The sequence below is a fragment of the Nicotiana sylvestris genome, chromosome 4, assembly GCF_000393655.2.
Source record: "Nicotiana sylvestris chromosome 4, ASM39365v2, whole genome shotgun sequence".
Lineage (NCBI taxonomy): Eukaryota > Viridiplantae > Streptophyta > Magnoliopsida > Solanales > Solanaceae > Nicotiana > Nicotiana sylvestris.
Window position 1 is genome coordinate 9689284 of NC_091060.1, and position 17500 is coordinate 9706783.

Sequence of the window (17500 nt, forward strand, 5' to 3'; positions counted from 1 at the left end):
CCAGTACCAAAGAAAGATGGGAAGATCAGGGTATGCGTCGACTACCGTAATCTGAACAGGGCAAGCCCAAAGGATAACTTTCCATTGCCCAATATCCATATCTTGATCGACAATTGCGCCGGGCGAGAAATCGGCTCCTTTGTGGATTGCTACGCTGGGTATCATCAGATTTTGATGGATGAAGAAGATGCAGAGAAAACAGCTTTCATTACGCCATGGGGGACTTATTGTTATCGGGTAATGCCATTCGGTTTGAAGAACGCTGGGGCAACGTACATGAGAGCAATGACTACTGTGTTCCATGATATGATACACAAAGAGATCGAAGTGTACGTAGATGATGTGATCATCAAATCCAAGCGTCAGGAAGACCACGTAGCAGACCTTAGGAAGTTTTTCCAAAGACTTCGAAGGTACGACATTAAGCTCAACCCAGCCAAATGTGCATTTGGTGTTCCATCTGGAAAGCTGTTAGGATTTATCGTCAGTCGGCGAGGCATTGAGTTGGATCCGTCAAAGATCAAATCCATCCAGGAATTGCCGCCACCGAGGAACAAAACAGAAGTAATGAGTCTGTTGGGAAGGTTGAACTATATCAGCAGATTCATCGCTCAGCTCACAACAACTTGTGAACCCATCTTTCGATTGCTGAGGAAAGATGCCGCGATAGAATGGACGGCAGAATGTCAGGAGGCATTTGACCAGATCAAAGGTTATTTATCCAATCCACCTGTATTGGTTCCACCTGAGTCGGGGAGGCCATTAATCCTTTATCTAACGGTCCTGGATCATTCGTTTGGTTGCGTGTTGGGTCAACACGACATCACAGGAAGAAAAGAGCAAGCCATCTATTATCTCAGCAAGAAGTTTACAGTCTATGAGAATAAGTACACTCAACTTGAGAAGACATGTTGTGCTCTAACTTGGGTAGCACAGAAGTTTAAGCATTATCTGTCGTCACATACTACTTACCTTATTTCACGTCTGGATCCATTAAAGTATATTTTCCAGAAGCCTATGCCCACAGGAAGATTGGCAAAATGGCAGATATTACTCACAGAGTTCGACATTGTCTATGTGACGAGGACGGCCATGAAAGCTCAAGCATTGGCCGATCACTTGGCTGAGAATCCTATTGATGAAGAATACGAGCCTTTGAGGACGTATTTTCCTGATGAAGAAGTGATACATATAGAGGAGTTAGAACTGAATGAGGAACCAGGGTGGAAGCTTTTCTTTGACGGGGCTGCTAATGCAAAAGGAGTTGGAGTAGGAGCAGTACTTATTTCAGAAACAGGACATCACTATCCTGTTACAGCTCAGCTACGTTTCTATTGTACCAACAACATGGCTGAATATGAGGCATGTATTTTGGGCCTACGATTGGCTGCAGACATGGATGTTCAGGACGTCTTGGTCTTGGGAGACTCGGACCTCCTAGTACATCAGATCCAGGGTGAATGGGAAACACGGGATTTGAAGCTTATACCATATCGACAATGTTTGCACGATCTGAGCAAGCGATTTCGATCAGTGGAGTTCAGACACATCCCGAGAGTTCACAATGAGGTTGCCGATGCTTTGGCCACTTTAGCATCGATGTTGCACCATCCAGACAAAATCCATGTTGACCCATTGTATATTCAGGTTCGTAATCAGCATGCCTACTGCAACATAATAGAAGAAGAAATGGATGGCGAGCCATGGTTTTATGATATCAAGGAATACCTCAGGATGGGAATATACCCGGAGCAGGCAACCGGAGATCAAAAGAGAGCCATTCGACGACTGGCAAATGGATTTTTCCTCAGTGGAGGAATGTTGTACAAAAGAACCCCAGATCTGGGATTGCTGAGATGTATTGATGCAGGTCAAGCCACGATAGTGATGACAGAGGTACATGCTGGAGTCTGTGGGCCCCATATGAGCGGATATGTGTTGGCAAAGAAGATTCTGCGAGCGGGATATTATTGGCTCACTATGGAGCATGATTGTATCAGTTTCGTACGAAAATGCCATCAGTGTCAGATACACGGAGATCTGATTCATTCTCCACCAATGGAATTGCACACAATGTCCGCACCATGGCCATTTGTAGCATGGGGCATGGATGTCATTGGGCCTATCGAGCCGGCAGCTTCGAACGGTCACAGGTTCATTCTGGTAGCCATCGATTATTTCACTAAGTGGGTTGAAGCCAAAACTTTCAAGTCTGTAACCAAGAAGGCAGTGGTGGATTTCGTCCATTCCCATATCATTTGTAGATTTGGGATCCCAAAAATAATAATCACGGACAATGGTGCTAATCTTAATAGCAACTTGATGAGAGAAGTATGTGAACAGTTTAAGATTACACACCGTAATTCCACCCCGTATCGGCCCAAGGCGAATGGAGCAGTTGAGGCAGCCAACAAAAATATAAAGAAGATATTGAGGAAAATGATTGAAGGATCCAGACAATGGCATGAAAAGCTACCATTTGCGTTGTTAGGATACCGCACTACTGTTCGTACTTCAATAGGTGCGACTCCTTATTTGTTGGTATACGGAACCGAAGCAGTAATACCAGCAGAAGTTGAAATTCCTTCCCTTCGAATTATCGCTGAGGCCGGGATTGACGATGATGAATGGGTCAAAGCCCGACTAGAGCAGCTGAGTTTAATGGATGAAAAAAGATTGGCAGCAGTATGTCATGGCCAGTTATATCAGAAGAGAATGGCAAGAGCATACAATAAGAAGGTGCGCCCCAGGAAATTTGAAGTAGGGCAACAAGTATTGAAACGGATCCTCCCACATCAGATTGAGGCAAAAGGCAAGTTCGCCCCGAATTGGCAAGGGCCGTATATTGTGACCAGAGTATTATCCAACGGCGCTTTGCGTCTGACAGATGTTGAAGGAAGATGCGTCGACATGGCTATCAATTCTGATGCAGTCAAAAGATATTATGTGTAATTTCTTTTGTTGTTTATTTGTTTGTTTGTACTTAGTGCTTATCGGATAATGAAATGACGGAGGCAATTCTTTCTTCTATCCAAACACTTTTAACCTTTGCTTTACCCCTTTGAGCCATACTTATCTTTTTATACCCCTCTCTTGGAATCATTAATGAAAAAATGTATGAAAAAAAAACTTTTTGAAGGTCACAAGAAAACAAAAGAGCCAGTGAACTACGTTCGACCTGATTCCTCAAAGAGGATACGTAGGCGCCTCACGGTTCGGTCATAAGGTAACAAAAAAAAATCAAAAGAAAAATCCCCAAGTAAGAAAACTGGGGCAGAAATTATGTTTCTAAATTTTGAAAAAAAAGAGTTTGATTCCAAGAGTTGTAATACTTTACCCATCAAAATTATTTTGAATTTTATATCCTTTTCTTCTAAAACCTATATTGATATCCAAAAAAAAAAAAAAAAAGACCTCCCGATCAGTATCCGAGAGGTGTTAAGATAGGCAAATAAAAACCAAGAATAAAACGTCGGTCCCTGACTGAATGAGGATCATGAATTGAAAGAATTGATAGCCAAAAGAATTCCTGGCAGAGAAAAATCTTATCGGCAACACTCCAATCCCAAGCTGAGAAAATAAGATGAGAGAGTCTTATCGGCGAAAACCTTCACAGGCGCCATAAGGCGACGTAAGCTGAGAAATACAAAATGAGAGAGTCTTATCGGTGAAAACCTTCACAGGCACCATAAGGCGACGGGAGTTGTGAGAAATGAGAGAGCCTTGTTAGTGAAAACCCCGCGAAGGGCACTATGAGGCGACAAGATAGATTGACGGAAAAGATCCGCATTTTGCGAATAATTGGGCACCTATTTATCCCCAGCAAGTGAAGACATCAGAAAGTTTGATCGACACAAATAGACTGGGTTGATTAATTCGGAATGCACAACATGATCATTGGAATCGGTTATATCACCCAGATAAGTTCATTTTTCCCCATCATTTGTTCAGAAAGATTTTCTCTTTTTCTATCTTTTCATTTCTTTGTTTAAAAGAATTTTTCTAGAAATTTATGTTTTAAGGAAGGTCTTTCAGAGCTTACTACCAGTTGCCAAAATGGTACAACATAAAATGTAAAAAGGGCAGGCAAGAGACAAGGCAATAAGACAAAAGACGTTGGTTGCTAGGCCGAATAATACTGTCCTAAAATGGAAAGGAAAGTACGGGGAAGAGCCGAAAAAAAAACATGTTGAGGAAATTGTAAGCCAAGTTCCAAGACGATCCCCAGAGTACTCCGACCGAATATCGACCAAGCTTCGAGGTGGTCGGACAACACAGAAGGGGAAGGGAAGAAAGGAAAATCCCTCTTCGGCAAAATAACCTCCAGAAATTTTTGAGATACAAAATGGTGAAGGGATAAATGGAAAAACCATCCCCAGCAGAATGTTATCCCCAGCAAATAACATCATCCCCAACAAGTTTTGAGAACGCCGAACAAGAATAAGGGAAAGGGAACAATCATCCCCATCAGGAGTGACATGACCACTCGCCATATTTCAAAAAAAAAAAACTAACTAAATTTTCTTTGATTTGAACAGGAAAATAAAGTGTTGATGATGGCCTAAAGATACGCCATAAGAAAGATCGCCAGAATTGGGGCAGAAAATTTTCTGCCACAAGTGGAAATTTTCTCGGAGAATCGAGGAAACAAATTCAAATTATTCTTTACCAATTAGGCGCCCACCAGTATAATGCGGGAATACATTTAAGTTCTAGGTCGCCCACCAGTAAAATGCGGGAATACATTTAAGTTCTAGGTCGCCCACCAGTATAATGCGGGAATACATTTCAGTTCTAGGTCGCCCACCAGTATAATGCGGGAATACATTTCAGTTCTAGGTCGCCCACTAGGTCGCCCACCAGTATAATGCGGGAATACTTTTCAGTTCTAGGTCGCCCACCAGTATAATGCGGGAATACATTTAAGTTCTAGGTCGCCCACCAGTAAAATGCGGGAATACATTTCAGTTCTAGGTCGCCCACCAGTATAATGCGGGAATACATTTAAGTTCTAGGTCGCCCACCAGTATAATGCGGGAATACATTTAAGTTCTAGGTCGCCCACCAGTATAATGCGGGAATACATTTAAGTTCTAGGTCGCCCACCAGTATAATGCGGGAATACATTTAAGTTCTAGGTCGCCCACCAGTAAAATGCGGGAATACATTTAAGTTCTAGGTCGCCCACCAGTATAATGCGGGAATACATTTAAGTTCTAGGTCGCCCACCAGTATAATGCGGGAATACATTTAAGTTCTAGGTCGCCCACCAGTAAAATGCGGGAATACATTTAAGTTCTAGGTCGCCCACCAGTATAATGCGGGAATACATTTAAGTTCTAGGTCGCCCACCAGTATAATGCGGGAATACATTTAAGTTCTAGGTCGCCCACCAGTATAATGCGGGAATACATTTTAAGTTCTAGGTCGCCCACCAGTATAATGCGGGAATACATTTAAGTTCTAGGTCGCCCACCAGTATAATGCGGGAATACATTTTAAGTTCTAGGTCGCCCACCAGTATAATGCGGGAATACTTTTAAGTTCTAGGTCGCCCACCAGTATAATGCGGGAATACATTTTAAGTTCTAGGTCGCCCACCAGTATAATGCGGGAATACATTTAAGTTCTAGGTCGCCCACCAGTATAATGCGGGAATACATTTTAAGTTCTAGGTCGCCCACCAGTATAATGCGGGAATACATTTAAGTTCTAGGTCGCCCCCGAGGAACCGCCAAAAAGCTTAATGAAGAAAGCCATGTCCCCAGCGGACCGAACAAAATGACGAAAACTGGTATTAAAAAAAAAAGCCAAGGGCCAGAAGTCTTGGTAAAAAGGCACCAGAGGAAACACAAACCGACAAAAAGCAAGGCAACCGGAGCAAGGGGGAAAACAGATAAGATTCTGTAATTTCTAGCTTAGTCTAGCTTCTTATTTTTTAAGCAGGGTGTAATAAGGAGGTCAGCAAACAGTAAAAGTAGCATGCAACAGCAGTAACATTGCAGTCCCATGGTAGTCCCAGCTACCAAAACTTCCCGAACTACATTGACCTGATTCCTGTTTAGCCCAGGATATGTAGGAAACCTTTGAAGCAAAGGTTCGGTCAAATCTTTTTCAAAAAATGCTTCACACGGAGTACTCGGATGGGCAAAAATCGCTCGCTTTATCTTTGCACGAAAACCCTTCGTGTCTTCGGGCAAAGAGGGGCAGCTGTAAGCACGTAATTTTTGCCCTATATGAGAATTACTCCCAAAAATTCAAAAATAAAATGATTTTTCTTTGGTGTGCAATTTTGTGATATTTTGAATAATTATTTGTAGTTGTCTGTGCGTGTTTATTTGCTAAATTAATAAAAAATACAAAAATATGTCGCATTTTGCATGTAGGATTTAATTCTATAATTGATAATAATTAAATTTGTTTTACAAAAATTAAAAATTACAAAAATAGGCATCGTTTGCATTTTTAGCATTTAATGTCCAAATATACAATTTTATGCTTAATTAATACTTAATTGTGCATTAATTGTTATTGGGAGTTAATTTGCGCTTTTATAACTTAATTTAGTTCTTAATAATAGTTTAAGTATTTTTATAATTTAGTTTTAGAAAAATAAAAGAAGAAAAGAGAGCGAAAAATATAAAGAAAGTCGGAATTGGGCATCTTCTTCAATTTCAAGCCACAGGCCCAAAAAATGGCCCAACCTTCCCTACGACCCAGTCCATTTCGAACTGGGTCGACCCAGTCCATAACCCAACACCCCTATTATTTTACAAACAAAATAAAACAAAAAAAAAAGAAAGAAAAAACCCTAAAAATGCCTAAGCATCCGCCCCCCCCCCCCATTTCTCCTTCTTCTTCCTCAAAACTCCAAAGCACAACCATGGCTGCCCTCACCAACGTCGACCACCCTCTACCACGAACACCCCCTCACGTCGTCACACTCACACACACATACACAAACAAACGACACAACAGTCCATCGTCCCAGCGTTGTTTCTCCATTGACGAGCTCAAGCTCGACCATGGACTACCCGCTGCTTCTGCTTCAGCGTCCGCAATAGCTGCTGCCTCACGTCGTCTTCTTCAGTTCAAACAGCTATAACCACTGCTTCTCCACACGTTCGCCGCTGCTCCTTCACACCGTCGCCGCTGCTCCTCCACACCGTCGCCGCTGCTCCTTCTCGCGTCCGAGCTGCTGCTGCGTCCATTTCAAATCTCCGATGTCCAGCAGTAGCGGATGCTACTGCTTCAGTCCATATCGAGCTCGCAAACCTCGATGGCTATGGCTTCTTCATCATCAGTTGCTTCCGTTTCGTCTTCATCATTCAGTCCAGTCGAGTTCGCATACATGAAGTAGTTTTGGTCGATGTCGTCGATCACTGTCCGAGTTCGTCGTTGGTTGGTCGTTGTTCGTCGTTTCATTTCCGGTTAGTGGTTTTTTGGATCTCATTTATCGTCCATATTTTTGTTTGGTATTTTTCGGATCCAAAATCGATAAATGATTCAATTCTTGTTTTGTTTGTTCATCATTGAAATAATTTTTTTTTAGTTTGTTTATATGTTTGGTTGGTTTAATTTTCAGAGTCAAATGAAAATTTAATTAATTGATTTTTAGTTTATTTCATGTTAATTTAATTTTTGCAAAAAAAGGAATTGTTAGTTTAGGTTTAATATTGTTAGATTTAGTTTAAATCGCTTGAATCCGTTGTTTGTTTAATATAGATTTCATTCATGATCATGTATCTTTGTTATATTTTTTTGTTGGATTTAATTAAGAAAGATTAATTGATTATTTGAAGATTAGTGATTTGAATATGTTTATTTGTTTTGTTTAAGTTCAATTCGAAATTTGAATAAAGTTTGTTATTGTGGTTGAATCTTTTCATTCATGTTCATATTATGTTTGTTTGATTTTGAATCCGAAATGTGTATAGTTTGATTTCTTGTTTACCATTTGTGATTATTTCTTGAATTAGTCTCATAATCTTGTTTAAAGTTTAATATAAGAATTGTTTGTTATAATGTTGTTAGAGTTGATTTTAAGTTCAATATTATTGAATTTAAGAATCTAAATATACTTGTTTGATTGTTGTTGTTGTTTAAATCCGAAAAATAGGTTTGTTGTTGCCAAAAATATTGTTCAATCAAATTTTGGTTGTTCTTGGTTGTTCAATTTGTGTTCATGTGATTTGTTGTTGAAATGTTGTTAAAATCATGTTCATGTGATATTGTTGTTATGATGTTCATCCATGTTCATATTGTTGTTTGAACATTGTTAGAAATTGATCATATTGTCTATATTTTGGTTAAGTTTGATTAATTGATGTGTTATAGCTGATGGGTAGTTTGGTAAATTTGTAATACGTTCAGGGGTAGTTTGGTAATTTCAGTAAGGTCGGAAGGGGTAGTTTAGGAATTGTACATTTTGTAATTGTTTATTTGAAGCATGGGGGACAAAATGAAATGGGGTGGTTTGTGATATTATTATTTAATATAAAGGGGGGACAAGATTTAATTTAAAGGGGAATCTTGCATTATTTTAAAAGAAGCATGGGGGACAAAATGAAATGGGGTGGTGTGATATGTTTATTTAATATAATGAGGATGAGTGGGAAGATAATGAGTTTGGTAGAGAAAGGGATTGATTTTAATTGATTAAAGGGTGGGGATTATATATAGAGGTCTGAAAAATGATAGAAGGGGGAAGAAAATACAGAGAGAAAAAAAAGAGAGATAAAAAAAAAGGAGCTGAACATTTATTCCGAAAAAACATTCAAACTCTCTAGAAAAGAAAAACATACAAAGAGAAAAATAAAAAAAAAGTTGAAAATTAGAAGAGAAAGTAGTACACACCTGATAAATATTCTGGTATACAAGTGTAGAAATTAAGGGTTGAAGATTAAATAGCCTTTCAAAAATCTGAAAATTTCCCTTGGTTTCTGTCCGTTATTTTCGGCATTCTTGGATTTTATTTTGAATTTTTCAAAGCTGTCACTGAGATTTTCGTTGGCTGGTTATTGCTGGTTATTGTTGCTGTTGCTGTGTTACGTATTACGTTGCTGACTTTCTTCTTCTTATATTGACAATATCAGGTACACAACTGTAATTTTGGCATTTTGTAAGCTGAAATGAAGAATGGAGTATTAAATTTTTAATTTAGTTTAATTTAATTTTTTGTATTGTATTTAGGTTATTCATGTATTATTATTCTGTAAATCACTGTCATTTGGCATAACTAGGCATATTATAGCGACATATTAAATAACGCCTTAACCAGATTATTAGGAAATATATTTAAGCTTGATTATTAATTAAAACTGTTTAATAACAAAAAATAGAAGAAATAACGTAAAAATGGCGTTATTGAATCAGTTTGGCAAAAATTAACTAAGTTCCTTATTCATAAGGTTTTTCGTCAACGATAAGTTAATCAGAATCATGTAGTCAATTTCAGTTATAACATGAATTAGTTTGCGAACAAGTATTAGGACATGATGAATTAAACAAAGTTAGTTAATGTTAAATTGTTTAAATTTTTAGAAATATGATTTAGTACTCAAGTTTTTATTTTTATTTCTTTCAATTTTCAGTATTTGTAAATGATTAATTTCAATAAGCTTAAGTCTTACTAACAATTTGAATTTTAATCCAACTATGGGATAATTAGTCTTTTTTTTATTTTATTTTTTTACTTTTCGATAATTCCATGTTGTATTTATGATTATAATTTTATTACTTTCTGTTAATATTTGTTTTTCTCTTCTATTTAATATGTCATTTTCAAGAATGTAGATATTGATTTTATATTTATAAACAAACTTAGTAATAATAAAAAGGTAGTCATTAAAGGATATTCTTAAAATAAGGAAGGATTTCGCTAAAAATAAATAGATGTAAATAATACAAAATTTACAGGATTCTCCAATCTCATTTATTTATTTAATTTTTTTAGAATTTGGGATGGATTGTTTAGTGAATTTCACTTCCTTCCCCAAAGATAATGACGCGCTAGACTCTTTAGGCGCGATTTAATCAATTTTACCTTCTTAAACTCGGATGCGCATTTCATGCGACCCAAATCTAAATCTTAAAACATTGAATAAAAATGTGTTCCGGATTGCGGGTGCATTTCATGTGACGTAATCCAAAGACATGTTTTAAACGATGTTCACAATTTTTTTTTAAAAAATAATAATAATAATAAAGTGGTAAAAAGTTAAATTTGCACCTTGGTTCATAATTGTATTTAAAATCAGATAAATAAGCCGAATATGACAGTGGAGCGACCGTGCTAGAACCACGGAATTCGGGAATGCCTAACACCTTCTCCCGGGTTAACAGAATTCCTTATCCGGATTTCTGGTACGCAGATTGTAATATGGAGTCATTTTTTCCTCAATCCGGGATTAAAATTGGTGACTTGGGACACCCTAAATCTCCCAAGTGGCGACTCTGAAATGAATAAATAAATTCCGTTTTGATTGTCCTTTAATTGGAAAAACTCCCTACGCACTTCGCGGTGCGGAATTAGGAGGTGCGACAAAGATAACAGTATTTTAACTCATCCAAACGGACGGAACATAGCAACTGAATTACAAACCCTGGAATAATCTAGGTGAACTAAAGGAAAACAAAACCCACTACTACGACTCCCTCCGAATTGGAAGAGGAGTAGCTTCCCAATTGTTGGCATTAGCACATGGTCCGATGTACTGTATATCTGCTTTCCTTGACCCTTCCCCGGCCTCAACCATGTTCACTTCAGCAAATACCCTCTCGAACACCTTATCCAAGTTCCCCTCTGCACCAATCATTGGACCCAACACCTTTGCCAATGACTGCTTCTTGACACCCGGCCTGACGAAGGACCTGGACAAGCATGGAATCGGTTTGGGAAGAACCCAAGCTTTCTTTTTCAATTTATGAGCCCTTCTAACATCTGCCATTGTTGGTTTGAACCCCAGTCCGAAGGTGTCCAGGTTTTTGGGCAGAGAAACAGGTTAAACAATGCCCTGAAGCTCAGCCCCCCATACCTTTTCCTGGCACGAACCCATTACTCAGCATTTCTGCTACTACCATGACGGTCGCAGCTGCCACCCTAGGACATGGAATGCTTTTACCCTCGGGCACTCTGTTCACCGGGATCGTGTCGAATACCTGATAAACCCATGGTCCCTTATCATCTTCAGTTTCTATAAAGGGCACAATGACATCATTCATGGCGCATGTGGGATCTTCCCCATATAACACGATTTCTTGTCTGTCCCAATCGAACTTGACCATTTGGTGCAGTGTGGAAGGAACTGCTTTGGCCGCGTGGATCCATGGTCGACCTAACAAAAGATTGTAGGACACTGCAACATCCAATACCTGAAATTCCATAGTGAACTCGACTGGGCCAATAGTCAATTCAAGTATAATATCCCCCACTGTGTTTGTTCCCCCTCCGTCGAACCCTCGAACATAAACACTATTTTTGCGGATTCTATTATCATCAATCTTCAACTTGTTCAATGTGGACAACGTACAAATATTAGCACTTGACCCGTTATCGATCAACACCCGAGTAACCATTGAATCTTCACACTTGACCGTCAAGTAGAGAGCTTTATTGTGTTCTGTGCCTTCCACAGGCAATTCATCATCAGAAAATGTTACCCTGTTTACGTCAAAGATCTTGTTGGCAATTGTCTCCAGATGGTTCACTGAAATTCTGTCGGGCACATGAGCTTCATTCAATATCTTCATCAAAGCTCGGCAATGCTCGTCAGAGTGGATCAATAATGACAACAACGAGATTTGGGCCGGTGTTTTTCTCAATTGTTCAACAATGGAATAATCTTGCACTTTCATCTTTTTCAGAAATTCCTCTGCCTCTTCTTCTGTCACAGCCTTCTTGACTAGCACTGGATTGTCTTTAGCGCCCCTAGCCTTTCTCAACTCTTCGGGAGCAAAACAACGTCCCGACCGAGTTAATCCCTGTGCTTCGCAACTCTCTTCCTCAATTTCCTTTCCTTTGTATGTCACCACTACCTTGTCATATTTCCACGGCACGACTTTGCTATCGGCCACGAGTAATTGGACTACCGGCTTTATGACAACTGGTTCTATGTAGGCCCGTTTCACAACAACCGCGGGTGCAGATGATGACCCTGGTATCACTAACTTGAATGGCTCTAGCTTCTTTGCAGCAACAAATGGTCATTTTCCCATTACCAACACTGGCTTATCTTTTATCACTTTTAGCTGAACCGCTGGCCTCACGCTAACTGTCTTTTCTTTGACCTTGGCTTCCGTAGAACGGATCACCATGACCGTCTGCGAGGTTTTTTTAGGCTCTGTCCCCTTATGTATCAGTTCGATCATATTGGCTTCATAATGCGCTGGTAACAGGTTTTGATTGATGTTTGGAGCCTCCGGAGCCTGTACTTCAATACGACGATTATCAATGAGTTCTTGTACCGCATTTTTCAATTTCCAACATTTTTCAGTATCGTGCCCTGGCATCCCTGAGCAATACTTGCAGCTAATAGACTGGTCCAGGTTTATGGGAGGGGGGTTTGGTGCTTTGGGCTCAATTGGGGTCAACATTCCGAACTGTTTCAATTTATGGAAGAGAGTGGTGTAAGATTCTCCCAATGGAGTAAATGTTTTTCTGTTCGGGGCCTTCTCACTTCTAAAACCTTGGTTTGGGCGGAAGCTGCTTCCTGGTCTATTTGTCCTGGGAGGTGGATAGGTGTTTTGTGGGGTTGGATGTGTGTTTTGGGGAGCCGGTGCACGCCATTGCGAGTGCACCGGAGGCTGAGTGTATGTCTGGGCGTGGTGGATAGAAAAGTGTGGTTCTGGTGGTGGATAGTAATATTGTGGTGGTCCATATGGGGTATACTGGTAATTTGGGTGGTGGGGTCTGGGTTGGTTGTAGTAGGGCGGAGGGTTATTGGGCCTGGACCAAGTACTAGCTTCAACTGTGACAACTTCTTCCTTCTTCTTCTTTTCGAGTACACCACCAGTACCGCTTTGGATGGCTTGGGTAGTTACTTTCAATGCCGAATAACTCAAGATTTTGTTAGACTTCAATCCTTCTTCAATCATGGCTCCCATTTTTACCACTTCATTGAATGATTTTCCAACGGATGTCACCAGATGACCAAAATAGGTCGGCTCCAACGTCTGCAGGAAATAGTCTACCATCTCACTCTCCCTCATCGGAGGATCAACTCTTGCTGCCTGTTCCCTCCAGCGGAAACCAAATTCTCTAAAACTCTCCGCGGGTTTCTTCTCCAACTTCAACAATGACAGACGATCGGGGAATATCTCAAGGTTATACTGAAAATGGCCAATGAACGCTTGTGCCAAATCATTCCATGTATACCATCGACCGGGGTCCTGTCTCGTGTACCATTTCAATGCGGACCCGCTCAGACTTTGACCGAAATAGGCTATCAATAATTCATCCTTCCCCCCAGCTCCTCTCATTTTACTGCAGAAACCTCGGAGGTGGGCCACCGGGTCGCCATGTCCCTCGTACAAATCAAACTTGGGCATTTTGAAACCTGCAGGCAACTGGACATCCGGGAAAGGGCACAAATCTTTGTACGCAACACTGACTTGGTTGCCTAAACCATGCATGTTCCTGAAGGATTGCTCCAGGCTTTTGACTTTACGAATCACTTCCTCCTGTTCCGCATTCTTAACCGGTTTCTCAACTTCTCCCGGGATCTTAAAATGGAGTGTATAGGTATATGGCTCAGGCGCTTTAAAAGAGGGTTCGGGAAGGTAATATTGGGTGTCGTGAGCTTGGAATAGCATCTCACTGGACGATCTATGTAATGTGGCTGGGGGAGCTTCCACAAAGACTGGAACCATGGGTGGGGGAGGGTTCTATTTGGATGGTAATGCTCGACCGCATGCATCATCCCGGCATTTTCTTAGTTCCATCTGTAAGCTTTCTCTTTGTTTTCTTTTCTCTTTTCTTTTCTTTCCGCATTCTATCCCTTTCCTGTTTTTCCACTCCTTTCTTTTCTTATTCTTCCTTCCTCTCTTGTTTTCTTTATTTGTTTCTTCATTTGGTTGCGGTCGAATCCTATGGAGATTGCCTACGTATCGTTACCCCTAACGAATCAGACCAAACGTAGTTCGTGAAAATAAGTGTTAAAATAAAGGAACAATTTTTGGGAATTTTTCAAGTTTTTCATTACCACAACATTCTATTACAAACTAAACATTTTGAAATGGAAAATAACAGGCTTCAACTGAACTCGAATACAGACTCTGAACATACTAGCATGTTTGGATGCAAAAAGAAAACAGACTGACAAACAACAAACTCTAAAATGGAAATTACAGACTCGATCTATGAATACATTTGTGGTTCAAAAGTGGGTGCCCGCGGGGCATCGTTCGGCCTCGTCGCGGGTTTAGGTGCCAAATCTCTTTCAAGTTGCTCTAGCTCATACATGGTTCACTTGACATAGATCATCACTGCCGAGAAGAAAGTAGTGCGGGTCATGTCTTCACATGCCTGGCATCTTCTAAGAATGTCGTGGGCAATGGTCTCAATTCTGTCTCTTGTTCGACCCTTTTCTATAAGCAATCACTTTATTTGATTATTTCGAGCCTCCAACACATGAGAATCCTGATGGTGCTGATCCTGCAGTTGTTGTATCTCTACCTCCATTCGGGCCAGTAAATCATAGCAATGTCCACTTTCGGTCTCAAAAGCTTTAGCTTGCTTAGCTGCTTTATCTTCAAAAGTGACCACCTTTCTTTTCAAACTAGCAATGGTCTTTTCATAATCCTTCTTCAATTGTTGCAAGTAATGGGTGCGTTCTTCTGTTCTTTTTGCCCACTGTGCCTTGAGCCCTGCTATAGTACCCTTGGATTTTTCTAACTCATCCCGGCACTCTCTGATTTCATTTCTCAACCCCTTTATCAAACGCTCATCCGACCGGCTCCTCGGTTGTTTATCAGCGGCTGTTCTCATTTGTTGGATTTGGTCCCTAAGCGCCTCATTTTCTTGGGCCAACCTGTTCTTTTCTCCCTGATCGGCGGTGGCTTGCACATTGTTTTCAAATTGCAGGTTCTCAATCTTTTGTTTTAGTTTGCCTATTTCTGCCCTGTAACTTTCTTCTTTTGCTAACCAACACCATTGTTCTTGTGAATCATCCGTGAATTGTTGGACATGGGCTCTTTTGGTAGGCCTCTGATAGATCTGGAACCTTTTCCCAAGCCATGCACTATACTTTGGATCCACCTCACCTTTAGCTAAATTTTGTACCATAGTTTTGGGCTCTAGGAATCTGCATTCATTCCACAACTTGCGAATTTTATCTTCCGGGAACGTGGCTCTCGGACTTAACTCGATGACATGCTTGCTCAAATCTTCATCTTTAGGGACAACTTGGAACCTTCCCAATTGGCACAGTACCCGATGGGGAGCATATGGTTGGATGCTCAGGATACCCATTAACAAAATAGAACATTCTCCCGCTGCCATGTGTACCACCTCGGTAACAGGTAACCACCCGAATGCCCACTCAATTTGATCTGCCGTCAGTGACCTCAGGCGTACAAACCAATCTTCAGTACCCTCGGGGGATGTGACACCTGTTACCCGCTTCTCAAATTCTTCAATGCAGCTTAAACCAGTCAGCGCATAGGTCATGTACCCCACTCGGTGGCAGAGATGTTCTTGCATCCACAGCTGAAGTAATAAATTGCAACCTTGAAAGAAACTTCCTCTCTCCTTGCTCACAGTCAATGCTCAGTACATTTCTGATAAGATCAGGGGAGCTACAGTGCTATCAGCCCTCTTGATTGCGACATCAACCATTCCCACAAGACCTATCTCTATTTTCTTATCTTCTCGTGGACAAACCATGATTCCCAAGAATGCCGTTATGAATGCCAAGGTGCATTTTGCTTCCCATTTACTTCTGTTTCCAGCATGAGTCAGTCCCAAATTTGGCTCTTCGAAACCCCGTGGGGTACCATAACGTTGATATAGGAACTAAAGAGCACATCATCATCCTAACAATTCATCATTGTGCACGGTCCGACTGATATTCAACAAATCCAGAAATCGGTTCGGAGATACCGCCTCAGTGACAACGAATATTGACCCCTCAGATTTCCGTTCAGCCCTACATAACCCGCGATTTCCTCCAGCGTGGGTGTAAGCTCAAAATATGCAAAGCGAAATACATTACGGGTCGGGTCCCAAAATGGTATTAAAGCCTCGATGACATCCGACCTTGCCCTGACATTTAGTAGACCGATGAGACCTCCCAAAATTCTGACCACTATTTCTTTGCTGTTTTTTTCCAAATCGTTCCACCACATGTGGAGCTGGAGGGGGACCTCACTAAAGATGGTGAAAGGTTTGTTTTCAACTGTGCTCATCCTGCACATTTATTAAGGTGATTAAAAGGAGTAGAATTTATTTGATTCAAAACAAAGCTACTATTTTTGCTTTCCCAAATTTAAAATGAAAGACCCGATTCGTCAAACACGGCCTTTCAGCGCTTCGGAAATGAAGATTTTAAGGCTGTGTGGATTAAACGGTCGAAATCCTAAAAATGACCAAAGGGGCCATTTATGCAAACAGCCTTCCGGCGTCCCTTTCAGGAATATTCGGCTATTTTTGACGAAAACGGCATCACCCGACTTATTTATGACAAAAATTAACTTTTGACATTTTTGGCTATTTTTGGAAAGGGGAGGTTGGACCCGATGAGGGTTGCCTACGTATCTCACGCCCTGTGAGAATCTAACCTGCGTAGTTCGGGCAAAGAAACTAACTATATTTTGAAAACAAGACCTCTTTTTTCCATTTTCCATGACAAGACAAACTATTTTATTTTTCCCTTTCTATTTTTTTTGAAAACAAGATAAAATAACGACTCTTTTTTTATTTTTATTTTCAACAAACAATAAACAACCTATTTTTCCCAGGCTAAAATAAAGGCTCTTTTCTTTTTTTTCTTTTAACAAACAATTTTCCAAAAATAAAAGACTCTTTTTCTATTTTTCTTTTGTTTTTAGTAAAACAGACTATTAAAAATAAAGCATTTTTCTTTTCCATTTTCTCAAAATTTCGGCAGAGTTTCGACGGTGTTTGAGCATTGGGTTTATCTAAAAATAATCAATTAACTCCCTAACTGTTATTTCTCTCTTTTCCTTTTTTTTTCAATTTTCCGACATTCCCGAGATTCGGAAACCGGTCAACATGCAGGTTTGGAACAAATAAATGCACAACACAAATATGATGCATCAAGATGGTCTTTTTCATTTCAGGCTGCTATTCCTAGGACTCAACCCCTGTGTTGAGTCCCCTAAGTCAAATGCAACATGATGCAGATAAGCGTTCCTACTAGGGATCCAGCATGAGGTTGAGTTATTCTAGGTTCAGAACCTGGGTGTTTGTTCTAGACCTGGCTTACCCGAGCGGACAGCTCGAGCCGAGAGGGAGGCAGCGTACCGGGAATACAGAAGCTTC

At 40.4% G+C, this 17500-nt stretch overlaps 1 protein-coding gene across 1 annotated transcript; it reads right to left on the reverse strand.

Moving 5' to 3' along the window:
• Positions 1–10646: 10646 nt before the first annotated feature.
• LOC138889233 (uncharacterized) lies at positions 10647–13632 on the reverse strand. Its single transcript, XM_070172509.1, has 2 exons — positions 12953–13632; positions 10647–10872 (listed from the first exon to the last, which is right to left on the reverse strand). The coding sequence occupies exons 1-2, from the start codon at positions 13630–13632 to the stop codon at positions 10647–10649; spliced, it is 906 nt and encodes a 301-aa protein (XP_070028610.1).
• Positions 13633–17500: the final 3868 nt, after the last annotated feature.